Source organism: Silene latifolia, chromosome 4 (assembly GCF_048544455.1).
Source record: "Silene latifolia isolate original U9 population chromosome 4, ASM4854445v1, whole genome shotgun sequence".
NCBI lineage: Eukaryota > Viridiplantae > Streptophyta > Magnoliopsida > Caryophyllales > Caryophyllaceae > Silene > Silene latifolia.
In genome coordinates this window covers 108,614,181-108,628,070 of record NC_133529.1, presented here as the reverse complement: position 1 = coordinate 108,628,070, position 13,890 = coordinate 108,614,181, and the positions used below count along the sequence as shown (strand labels likewise).

The following is a 13,890-nucleotide window of genomic DNA, read 5'->3' as shown; positions in this document are numbered from 1 at the left end:
GCTTTGATGAAGGAGATACATACGATGAACGAGAACATCATGACGCACTTATTATCACCTTATCAATGGCTAATTGCACAGTCAGAAAGGTCTTGGTAGATACAGGAAGCTCGGTCAACTTAATCATGCTGAAAACCATAGAGAACATGGGATTCAGCGAGAAGGATTTACAGAAGAAGACTATTCCACTAGTAGGCTTCAGCGGAGAAACAGCCAGCTCGCTAGGTGAAATAGTCATCCCAACCTATGTGGGAGGAGTCAACAAGCAAGTCAGGTACCTGGTTATAGATGGCCCCTCTACTTACAACGTCATCCTAGGAAGACCATGGTTGCACCAAATGAAAGCAGTCCCCTCAACATACCACCAGTGCATAAAATTCTCCACACCATGGGGAGTAGAAACAATAAGAGGAGATCAGGAGGAAGCTAGAGGCTGCTATAAAAAGGCACTCAAGTGCACTGCCAGCCCTCCCACATAGCAATTACAGGAGCGGCCTATCCAGGACGAATACATTGAACCCCCAGCAGAAGAGCTGGATCAGATCAACCTGGACAGGCTGCACCCAGAAAGAACCGTGCTCATTGGAGCAGGATGTACAGGAAGCTTAAAACAGCAGCTAGTCAAAATCTTGCAAGATAACATGGATTGCTTTGCATGGTCACACGATGATATGATAGGAATAGATCCATCCATCATAACACATAAGCTTAGCGTGGACCCAAAGTGTAAACCCATTCAACAAAGAAGAAGAAAATTTGCAGCGCAGAGAAACAAGGTGATCAACCAGGAAGTAGATAGCCTGCTGGCAGCAAAGAAAATAAGGGAAGTAAAATATCCAGATTGGTTGTATAATGTAGTGGTGGTGCCTAAAAAGAATGGGAAGTGGAGAGTATGTGTGGACTTCACCGATCTCAACAAAGCATGCCCTAAAGATCCATTCCCGCTGCCTCATATTGATGCAATGGTGGACGCAACAGCTGGACACGAGATGTTAACATTCCTGGACGCATGGAGTGGATACAATCAGATCAAGATGGATCCTGCAGATCAAGAGAAGATAACATTTATGTCCGAGAGAGGAATATATTGCTACAACGTCATGCCGTTCGGCCTAAAGAACGCAAGCTCCACATATCAAAGGCTGGTTAACCGAATGTTCAATGAACAAATAGGAAGAACAATGGAGGTTTATATTGATGACATGGTGGTGAAATCAGAAAAGGCCAAGGATCATATGCGGCATCTGGCAGAAACATTCAGCACCCTCAGGGAATACAAGATGAAACTAAATCCATCTAAGTGCACCTTCGGAGTATCTTCTGGCAAATTCTTAGGCTATATAGTAACCCAAAGAGGAATAGAGGCTAGCATCGAGCAGATCAAAGCCATCTTGCAGCTGGAGTCACCTGAAAAGCCTAAAGATGTTCAAAGACTAGCTGGGAAGATAGCAAACCAACAGTTCATTTCAAGATCTTCAGATAAATGCAGGCTGTTTTACGACGTACTAAGGAAAAGCCAGAAGTTTGAATTGACCTCTGAGCACGAGCAAGCCTTTAGAGAGCTGAAGCATTATCTCAGCAGCCCGCCGCTGCTATTAAAGCCGGAGCCAGGAGAACCACTATTCCTATACCTAGCTGTCACAGAAGTGGCAGTAAGTGCTGTCTTGGTCAGAGAACAAGAAAAGGAGCAGAAGCCAGTATACTACGTAAGCAAGTCTCTGCTGCCGGCGGAGACCAGGTACACATCTCTTGAAAAGTTAGTACTAGCATTGGTAGTAGCATCTCGCAAACTGCGCCCCTATTTTGAGTCACACATCATACATGTCGTGACAAACTACCCGCTAAAAGCTATCATGAGGAAGCCTGAACTGTCAGGAAGAATGTCCAAATGGTCTGTACACCTCAGTGGATACGACATCCAATACGACCCGAGAACAGCAATCAAATCACAAGCATCGGCCGACTTCGTGTCGGACTTCGATCATCGCCATCCGAATCCGGCGGATCAGATCCTCACTTTAGAAGGAAACAAGCAGACAGAAGTCTGGCAGATGCATATTGACGGAGCCTCCAACCAAAGAGGGGCAGGTGTAGGGTTAATTCTGCGGTCACCACAGGGAGACCTGGTAGCGCAAGCTGTAAGATGTGAATTCAAGGCAACCAACAATGAAACAGAATACGAGGCCTTGATATTGGGAATGAAGCTAGCTCTGGAGTTAGGGGTCAGACACCTGCTCATATCCAGTGACTCTCTGTTAATAGTCAACCACGTGAATGATGAGTTTATAGCCAGAGATTCGAAGATGATTGCATACATAAAAGTAGCAAAGGAATTAAAACAGAAATTCGAAACTTGCAAGCTTAAACAGATCCCCAGAGATCAAAACGTGGAAGCAGACGCCTTAGCAACCCTGGGGGCAACATTCAAACCAACAGAGCTATCCAGCATTCCAATAGCACATATGCTGGAACCTTCCATCCAGAAGGCAGACGAAATAGACAAGGGTGAACTGGAGGATCCACAAAGCGAAAAGGAAATCCAAGCAGTTACAGAGGAAGGTGAGAATTCCCGGCCAAACAGGCAGGCGCCTGACCAAGTAGCCGATCCAGCAGACGACTGGCGCACACCTTACCTAGACTGGCTGCACCGTAACAAGCTACCAGACGATAAGAAGGAAGTAAGAGCTTTTAGAATAAAGGCCTCCAGATTCATACTTATTGATGGTATATTATTCAGGAAATCGCTAGCAGGCCCTTACCTACGGTGCCTGGACAAGGAAGAAGCACAGACTGTGTTACATGCTCTCCATAGTGGCGAATGTGGAAACCATGCAGGGGGCAGGAGTCTGGCAAATAAAGCCCTCAGACAGGGATATTATTGGCCTTCAATGAAGGCAGATGCAGCAGAGTACGCACGAAAATGTGACGCCTGCCAGCGCTCAGTGCCCATGATCCACCAGCCAGCAGAGCCTCTGCACCCTATCATCTCTCCCTGTCCATTCATGGCATGAGGCATGGACATAGTAAGCCCCCTACCACGGGCCACAGGAAACAGAACCTGGATGCTAGCAATGACAGATTACTTCTCCAAGTGGATAGAGGCAGAAGCATTCACGGAGGTAAAAGACAAACAAGTCATTTCGTTCATAAAACGAAACATCATTTGCAGATTTAGTATCCCATCAGAAATCATATGTAACAATGGCTCACAATTCATCTCCAACGATACCGAAGGATACTGCGCCAGGTGGAACATCACCTTAAAGAAGTCAGCACCTAGGACTCCAAAGTCCAATGGGCAAGCTGAATCCAACAATAAAATCATTATGGACAATCTGAGAAGGAGGTTACAGGAGTTAGGAGGAAAGTGGGCAGATGAATGGCCACTAGTGTTATGGTCAGACAGAATGACACCAAAGATAGCAACAGGTCAAACACCCTTCAGCCTGGTGTTTGGCGCGGAAGCAGTCATCTCATCAGAAGTTCTAGTTCCCACTCACAGGTATAAAAATATGACGAGGGAACTGAACAATGCAGAGATGACCAGAAGCCTGGACACAATTGACGAGCTGCGAGCAAGCGCAAAAATCCGCCTGGCTGCCTACAAACAGTCAGTGGCCAGGAGTTATAACAAGAATGTAAAAGGCAGGCTCCTGGAGGTAGGAGACCTGGTTCTCCGAGAGGTGTTTCAGAACACCAAGAACCGAAAAGCAGGCAAATTCGCCTACAAATGGGAAGGACCATACCAGGTAGAAGGAGTTATTGGCTATGGTGCATACAGACTGATGACTATGGACGGTCAAATCATACAACGCCCATGAAACATACTTCACCTGAAGAGATATTACTTTTAATAATAAGTAGACTTTAGCTTTCAGAATAATGTACTATGAGAAGCCAAATCGTTTTTAAAAGATAAAATAAAATCCGGTAGTAGGCATACTGCCAATTTCACTCTTATTTCTGGTGTCTTTAGTTGTTTTTAAGACTTTAAACTACTATTGGATGGTGTGGTCTGGCAGCGTCCTGGGACCACAATTGCTCTGGTACCCCATGAGATGGCGACAGGTATTTCACATCATTCTAATAGATTTTCTTATTTTTAGGCTTCTCTAAGTACATCACTTTGAATCCTAGTGTCTATGGTACTTTGAAAGGATGTCTAGCAGGACTGTCAACTGCCAACGCGGGATGACAAGGCACACAACACTCCAACATGCCCAACCTATTTTCTCCACAAGGAGCACCCTCACCAGGCGGACTGTGGAACATACGAAAGGGAGCCTGGTTGACAGCTGAATACGCTTATCCAGCTACCCCTGATACCACCCCCTGGACGTAGCTCGCACTAATCGCAATTAATCAGGGCCCCAGCATGCATGCAAAAACGAACATGGAACGTAGGTATATCTGCGCTACCAGAATCCTGCAGCGTCTCCATTTGGTCCTAGAATGACGATAAACTTGCCTCAATGACGCCCCTGCTGGCATAAAACGAGATGAACACACCTTGCGTCATGAACAAGGTTAAGTAGTCCAAAACTGCGGCATATGCCTAAATCAGCCATCCGGCTGACACGGCAGCTAGCTTGGTCTGGATCAGTCTTTTCAGGCTGACCAGGCTGGTCTAAATCAGCCTCCAAGGTTGACACGGCCACTCCTCCTTACATTGCGGCATACGCCTAAATCAGCCATACGGCTGACACGGCAGCTAGCTGAGTCAGAACGTTAGCCTTTACAGGGTGACAGGACTCGCCTAAATCAGTCAAAAAGGCTGACACGGCAAAAACTTCCTAAAAACAGGGAAGATAAACAACAAACACACGATATGTAAGCTAAAACCTTGCCAAACTATGACAAGGGACATTTCAAAATATGGCCAAATTATGGCCCAAAGTTTAACCGCCACCTTGGCGGAGCAACCACAGAACAAGTTTAAAACTTACAAAGTCTGCCACCTCTGGGCCAGACTGCCAAAAAAGTTCATCAAAACATAAAAACTTAATTATCGGTCACATTAATGACCTCCACCTCTGGCATCTCCTCTGCCTGCTGACCTCTCATTTCAGGTACCGCATCAGCCTGAGCATCCTCAGCCGCCATAGCTCCCTGAGCTCCGCCGGCAGCGTCCTGGGACGTTCCAAAGATCACCCCCAAAGCCGCTCGGCCAAATAGGAGAATTCACCTCACCAACTTCCCGATCGCGACGCTCGGATCAGGTTGGGTGGGGTAGAGCATCTCCAGCTGCTTCTCCTCTTCCTCTACGGCCTGCTGGGTGGGAGCCTCCTCGAGGGCAGCATGCATCCCGCTGATCTTTCCTCGCCAGGTGGCATAGGCAACAACATTGGTGGCCAGGGAGATCAGCTCACTGATCTTCTCCTCAGATTGCTTCAGAGAGTCAGGAAAAGTGCTGCACACCGCCTGGGTTCGAGCTAGTTGATCAGCCCCCTCCTTCAACTTCTTCTTAGTGACAGAAAGCTCAGTCTTCAACTCCACCACACGCTCCTTCTGATCAACCCGCTGCTGTGTCAGATCTGCAACAATCTCCTTCAGCTCATGGTTCTTGGCGCTGGTAGCACGGCTGGTGGTCTGTACTATGTTGATCATCTTCCTGTTGTAGAGTGCAGACTGAAGAGTCTGGGGCAGGAATAATCAGAAGTCAGCAAGAAAGTTGAAAGATAAAATCCGAATGAAAGAAGACGAACATGTAGAAGACGAAGAGTATTTACCATAAAGGAATTGTGCACATCGTTCTCAGCCATCTCCTCTGGGGAGAATTCCGAAAACGTCTCCTTAACAGGAGGAAAGAGCAACTGGTCAATCTCCGGCCAGTACGGTACCTTGTCCACATTCCCGAAGCCCTCCGGGAAATGAGCAGTAATGCCTCCGCTGGATGGATGAGCGAGGACTAGCGGAGGAGTAGGCGGATGACGAGACAACGGACTAACTTCAAGGGCTTTGGTGCAAATGAACGAAACTAGGAGGAGTCCGAAAAGAGGCAGCAGGAGCACTCCTCTTGGAGGCAGAGGCCACATCAGGACTGGCGGAAGGTCTCTTTCTTTTAGCACTTTGGAGGATGAGTTCCAATGGATCAACTTTTGAACCTGCAAGCATACATAGTCTCAGACGACAGCATGATTGAAACATCAGCAGAAATGGCATGCAAATAAAAGTGGTTGCAGAAATCTTACCAGAAGACATACTGTGAGCTGATTGGGGAGGATTGGAGGAGGAAGCAGGCGAGAAACTAGGAAGTAGGTCTGGGAACTTTCTCTCAGACTCAGAAATGCTGAACAGTTTGCTGCAGGCAGGGATCTTGGCGCCAATACGGGTAAGGTCACGGGGGCCTGCACGAAGACGATGAAGTAAGCTAGTAAGCAGCGAGATAAAATAAATCAGGCGACAGGGAGGCTACTTACTCGAAGTCAGAACCCATTTCTCGAAAATATAATCAGCAGGAGGCTGGACGGAGTCCTTCCTCACGTAGAAGAAGTCCTCAAACCATTTTTCATCAGGGGATTTTGACACGTGTCTGAAGGGAGCATCTCCATGGCCCCGGAATGAGAACTGACCCCTGCCCAGGGATCTGATGCTGTACATGTGGGCCAGATCGCCCAGAGTGACAGATTTACCAGTACTCTGACCAGCGGCCAGAGAACAGAGAAGAACTCTCCATATGGCAGCAAAAATTTGTGCCATGGCGAAATTGTTGGTGAAAATGAAATCTTGGATGAGTTTAGGGAAAGGAAAACGGAGGCCATATTTAAACGGGTATAAGTAGAAACTGACCCACCCCGGACGGAGGGCGTCATCTTTCTGTCCCGGTTCAGGGATGGCGATATCCACCCCGTCACCAAGACCAAGCAGATTCTTGATCATAGGAATGTCGGCCGGAGTTAGGGCGGAGTCACAATCATGTGAATGCTTAAAAAGTCCCCGAGAAGGGAAAGTGGGGTCAAGATTACGGTTGGAGGGTGTGGGGGTTGACGAGGATTGTCGAGTTTTACCCATGGTGGAGAGGGAAAATGAAGATTAAAAGAAGAAGAGAAGATGGATTACCTGATGATGGAGACGGGGAAGGGGAACAGTGAAGCCGACGAGGAATAATGGAGAAGGAAGATTGAGGGTTTAAGAGAGAAGAGTTTTTGAAATGATTTGAAATGATTAATGAGAGTGGAAGAGGGATGTTGGAGTTATAAAGAGGAGAGAGGGAGTTGGGTGCGGAGAAAGAGGAGTAGGGCGGCTGGAAATGATGGATTGCATGGGAAGAAGTAAAAAGACGGCGTAGGGTTTTTTAGCATTTGGTTACGTAAATTCCTTGTTTGATACTTGAAAGCATACTACACAAGAAATTTGGGGCAAACTGTTTGGGTTAAAAATAGCACAATGAATGAAGGCCCATTAAACAAAATAAAGGTTATGGATCGAATGGTAAGGAGGAAGGGAGCCCGCGGTCAGGAAAAGGGGAAACGGGCTTAAGAAGGATCAAGAGCCCGTCATAGAAGGTGCCCGTGTTAAGGAAAGAAGTGTCAGGGAGAAGTTAGGGAGAAGTTAGGGAGATCAGAGAGAATTGGCAAGAGAGTCCGGGTTTGGAAAGAAGTCTTTATGGAAATTATATTTCCTTTCCATATTCGAGGTAGGGTATAACCAGGGTTCTTACCCTATAAATAGCGAAGGAAGCAAATCAAGAAGACATTCAACAACATACTCAAGACAACCGCACTTACGCATTCACATCAAAGCCACGACATATTATTCTCAAATATATACCCACCTGAGATCTTGCCGGCCTGACACCTAGCGTCAGCAAGATCAGCATAAACGTTACTATTGTAATCATCCTCCTATTCATATAGTGCAATACTTGGCAGGGTACCGTCCCTCCCGCGGTTGTTCCCACATTGGGTTTTCCGTGTCACCAAAATCTTACGTGTCAATTTACATTACGCACTTTATTTTCCTATTTACTTATTGACATACGAACGAACATACATCCAACCAACGAATATAGACTACATTGACCCTAATTAATCGATTTGGGTAAAAATACCTAAACAGCATGCAACAACTACTTCTAATGCAAACAATGTCTAAACCTAACAGCACACCAACACACATATCCAACAAGTTCTAAAAAGGAACATCCTCATCAACAAATCCCGTCCTCCTCCATGCAATATGTACAAAAGGAAAAGGAAAGGTAAAGGTAAAGGTAAAGGTAAAGGAGAAGAGATAGGAAAGTGTATACCAAGCGTTCTTCTAGTCTCACATTGCCTCCGATGCTCCGTGTGCCTATGCCATTGTTAGACATTTTTATGGAGTTTTTTATGCATTGTATATATATATATATATATATATATATATATATATATATATATATATATATATATATATATATATATATATATATATATATATATATATATATATATATATTCGGGATCCTATGAGAACCATTAAGATAATGAGAACCATGAGAACCACTCATAGCCCTTAGATCTAACTGAAATTTGACGACTGAGATTGTTGGTAATAATAAGTTCCCGAAAATTCCAAACTCACTCACTTTCACAATTCCTCTCTCTCTCTCTCTCTCTCTCTCTCTCTCTCTCTCTCTCTCTCTTCGACCGTCCTCTCCAATCATTCTCCGATCATATCACTCTCCGATCACCCTCTCCGTTTCGACTCTTCTCAAACTGTTTCCCAAATCAGGGTTGAGTTCATCGATCATCACCATTTTCGCTCCTCCACTGCACATTTTTTGGGATTCAGGTAATGGCGATTATACTCCATACTTTCCCTAATTTGTTCATTCATGTAATTTTTCCTGAGATTCATCAATTTTTGTCCTGCAATTAAACCTAATTTCTATAAATTTTCCTAATTAAGCTAATTCATTGTTCTTATGTGGCAAATTCTTAGATTTGCAGTCTTATTGTTTAACCTATGTAGAATTTTAGTTTCAGTACAGTTAAGCAATAATCGAATGCTAATTTGTCATCTCGTTGTTACTTTTCATCTTCAACCTACGAAAATGCTTCATTTCACTTCGTTAATCATATAACTTATCGATCATAGAGCTTGTCATTAGGTTTCGATTATTTCTGAATTTGTCTTTATGAAATTTCCAGGTAGCCCCGCAAAAAAGTGAATCTAGCAGAAATCACCTAGCAATACTCACCCCTTCTGGTATAGAACTTCTCATCACATTACGAACTCTTTCGATTATCTGTTTTATACATTTTTGTTTACAGTTACTTAATTGTATTTTTGCTGATGAGTTTTATGCTCGGTTTTACAAGCAAACCGGTTTTTTATTGGTGATTAGGAAATCAGTTTTACAATGATTTATAGTTCATTCCCTTGGAGATTCATTTCCAAGCTTACATTTCATTTCAGAGTCTACTAATGACTAGCGGTATGAGTTGTCCAATTCCTTGCAGTTGATTTCATAGTTTCTTCGATAAATGTTGCTATGTGGCTTAAATATAGTTAGAAATTTCAGTATCAATAGAAACTCACAGTAATGAAGCCATGTCTTAATGTCAAATAGTCAGATTTATCAACAGATTTGAAGAATTGCCTGAAAAAACATCCCTGCCATTGATAAATCAAAGATAAATGGTGTCAGCAATGCTTAATTGTGCTAGTCTATAACCTCTTGGTAGAAACACCCAAGTATATTTTCCGTCTTAATTGCTACTCAGCTACAAGTGAAATAAGGAAGCAACATAAGATTACTATGTGCAATCAGGAATCAATTAGTGTTCGGATGAATTCCACAACAATTCATACTTACCACATAAAACATAAATGGGATCCTTGCCCAAAAGCTGTTGTGTGTTTCCACAAAGGATGTCAAATGAGTGAGTCTGAACCTTGATGGATCTGATAAAATATTAACAATTAATTAAGTGCCATCATCATATTTTAGGGTTGGATTAGGCGGTCCGCGTATTTTAGGACACTATTCCCCTAGTTTTAATCCCGTCCCCTAAAAAGGGTTCACTCTTCCCCTTTATGGTTGTCTTTTCGTCTTGGTGCCGTTCGAATGACAATAAGGGAAAGGGTTGTCTTCAGTTGCATCAGTTGGTTAAATTACGATATATTCTAATTACTGTTGGTTAAGGACATTAATTTTATACGTGCATGAAATAAGGTTCTATGTGCATGAAATAAATTTTAAGTGGGCATGAAATAAAATTATATGTGCATGAAATAAGGTTCTATGTGCAACGGTTTATTTAAGCAGAACCGTTGTCAAAGTTTCATCAATAAAAATAGATAACGGTTGCATACCGTTGTCAATAGATAAATATAACAACGGTTTTGCATGTAATAAAGCCGTTGTTAAATTTTGACATTCAATTAAATAAGATAACGAAATGAACCGTTATCATATATAATATTTAACAATGGTTTTGGTACCACTAAACCGTTGTCAATAGTAAACTAAGACAACGGATTTGAAACCGTTATTAAGATTTAATAACGGTTTCTCAAAAGTATACCCGTTGCCATAAACATATTTAACAACAGTTTTACAACCGTTCTTGAGTTGTGATAACGGTATTATAGATCCGTTATTGATGTTATACAACGGTCGCGTGTTTGTACAACCGTGGTATATATTTAACAACCGTCGTTGCAATAACGATTCTGTGTTTCTATTTAAAAACGGTAATTGCATTATATGACCGTTATCGATGGACTTATTTGGCGTAGTGTCTCCTAGTGTTTTTTAGGCACTAGGGATTAGCAATAGCACAAACACTCTACAAGAAAACAAGTCACTAATCAAATAAACAAACAACTACACTAAGACTAAGCCTAAAACTCTAACTAACTAAGTATAACCTAACGCCATCCCCGGCAAAGGCGACATTTTGATAGAGATATTTGTCGTCATTCAAATTTTTTTTTATAAAATAACCCAGTTTAAGTAGTATAAATCGACTTTTCTAAAGAGAGAATGATAGAGAGAGAATGTGATTTAGGGTTCATCTTTTCTTAATAGCAATGGCTAGACGAAGGAAAAATTTCCCTAAATCTAGTAGATTACTTAGAATAATAGCAACTAATAATACAAAAAACACAAATAATCAATCAAATAGTAGTATTAACACATCTCATAATAATAATAATTTTGGTTCTCGGTATCGTGTAATCTCTGCTACTGAACATGAACTAGAGGATGATGTTGGTCAATCTTAGGAACCGGCATCGATTCTTCGTCCCTACAATATGAATGAGGTTATGGAGTCCATACTGGAGGAAGAGTCTGATGAGGAATGGGAGGAAGTATCGAGGGGAGACAAAGCACCAGGTTCTGATTCACCGTCTTCATCAAGGGTAAGTGGTCTTCAGCTCACTGATTCTGATGTAAGGGATGAGTTAGAATATTGGTCTACGGCTGTTTACTGTTACGTTTTGGGGGCTAATCCACCCTGGAAGGTAATAGAAGGTTTTGTGAAACGAATTTGGGGATTTACCGAGTTAGATAAAATCGCGTTTCATTCAAATGGGATATTCATGGTAAGATTCAAAACTGAAGAGATGAAACTTAGGGTTTTACAGGCGGGGCCTATCTTCTTTGATAACAAACCTGTAGCTGTTAAAGAATGGACACCGTCGGTTAAACTTGTAAGGGAGATTGTGGATGTAGTTCCCATTTGGATTCGGTTTTATGGGTTATCCTTAAAATTTTGAGGGAAATGCTCTTAAGAAGATTGCAAACTTAATAGGTGCCCCGATTAGATGTGATAGCAATACACAGTTGAAAACTTTTTTGGGATATGCGCGTGTAATGGTTGAAGTAACAGTTGGGGAGGAATTGCCTGATGTTGTGGAATTTCAGGATGAACTGGGTAACCACCATAGACAAATTGTTCACTATGAGTGGAATCTTACCATTTGCACTGAATGTAAGCATTTAGCACGGGATTGCAGGAAGAAAGATAAAGCACAGAAAGGGCCAGTACAGGGTAGGAAAGTCTGGATGCCTAATAAACCTGTACAACCTGTTACCAAACCTGTGAGCTCTCATCCACCTCCTGTGGCTGCTCCTATACCAGAGCAGTCTGTGGTGATGTCTAGGGTTGCAGGTCAGGGTGATGGGATAGGAGTTTTTGTCACTTCAATGCCTTATAATTATCAAACTGCTTTCTCCCCTGCTAGGATCATTACTCAGATGACTAGACAAGGGGGGATATGAGTTGGGAGTGCTAGGAGGACTTTCCTTGAGGTGGTTGAACATTCTTTTTAGATTAAAGAGGTTTTTGAACCTGGCAAAGAGTGTGACCTCACTTTAATTGAGAATGGGTAGCATTGGCTTTTGGAATGTTAGGGGGTTTAATAGTGGGAATAAGCAGTCTGATGTTAGAAGATTTATGCACCTGAATAATGCAGGATTTTTTGGTATTTTAGAAACTAGATTAAGGAGGAATTCCATTAATAAAGTGCACAATAGATTAGGGAAGAACTGGTCTATTGTTACCAATATTGATGCTCATGAGGGGGTAAAATTTGGCTGGTATGGGATCCAATGAACTACAAGGTTGAGGTTATCAATTGTGATGCTCAGGTGATTAACACTAGGGTCACCTTTTTGCCTACTGGAGTTCAATAGTGGGCCTCTATACTGTATGGTTTCAATAGGATTGCTGAGAGAATTCCTCTATGGGACTCTTTTATTCATATGCATGCTGTGGTGAATGGTCCTTGGGTGGTCATGGGTGATTTTAATAATGTATTGGCAATGAATGAGAGAATTGGATCTGAAACTACCAATGCAGAGTTGAGGGGATTCCAGGAATGTGTTGCTACTTGTGGTTTGATGGATACTCCTGCACAGGGAGCATTTTTCACCTGGAACAACAAACATGAAGTTGGGGATATGGTGTTTAGTAGGATAGACAGGGTTCTGATTAACAATGAGTGGTTGCCTCAATTTCCTGATGTCAGCACTACTTTTCACCCTGAAGGGCTATATGACCACTGCCCATGTACTATCACCTTATGGCCTGTAACTGAAAGAAAGAAAGGCAGTTTTAAGTTCTTTAATATGTGGGAACAAGATGCAGCTTTCTTTCCCACTGTCAAGAGTATATGGGATGATCAGATTGAAGGATATACCATGTTTCAGATTGTCAAAAAATTAAAAGCTCTTAAGTTTCCATTAAAAGCTCTGAATGAGTCAAGCTTTGCTAATATTGAAACATCTGCCAAGGTGGCCCTCATTCATATGCACGAGGCTTAAAAGAAGCTACATGCTGATCCTACCATGAAACTTTACAGGCTAATGAGAAATTGGCTGCCTCTTCTTTTAGGGAATTGGATAATGCAAGGAGAAGCTTCCCTAGTCAAAAAGCAAAGGCCCAATGAATGAGTGATGGGGATGAGAATTCTAGCTACTTCTATAGTGTAATGAGAGCTAAGAGACTTCAGAATAGAATCATGTGCATTCAGGATAGGCATGGGGTCACACCCACCACAATCAATAGTATTGAAGAGGCTTTTGAGGATTATTACATACAACTTCTGGGGTCTAGCAAAGCTGTAGGGGATGTGCACTTTCCCACTGTAAGACAAGAGAAGATTATTAGTGAGGAGCAAGCAAACTGTCTGATCAGAGCAGTTACTGATGATGAGATACATGAGGCTCTCTTCTCCATTCCAGCTAACAAAGCCCCTGGCCCTGATGGATACTCATCTCAATTTTTTAAAGATGCTTATAGTATTGTGGGTAAGGACATTCTCAAGGCTGACAAGGAGTTCTTTGACTCAGGTAAACTTTTGAAGCAGATTAACTCTACCACTTTGATCCTTATCCCCAAAAAAGATAGACCCACAAGTGTAGCTGATTTCAGACCCATAGCATGTTGCAATGTA

General features: G+C 42.7%; 1 protein-coding gene across 1 annotated transcript; it reads left to right on the top strand.

Moving 5' to 3' along the window:
* Window positions 1-12,317: 12,317 nt before the first annotated feature.
* Window positions 12,318-13,258, top strand: LOC141651897 (uncharacterized). The gene is made up of 2 exons (XM_074459589.1): window positions 12,318-12,532; window positions 12,658-13,258. The coding sequence occupies exons 1-2, from the start codon at window positions 12,318-12,320 to the stop codon at window positions 13,256-13,258; spliced, it is 816 nt and encodes a 271-aa protein (XP_074315690.1).
* Window positions 13,259-13,890: the final 632 nt, after the last annotated feature.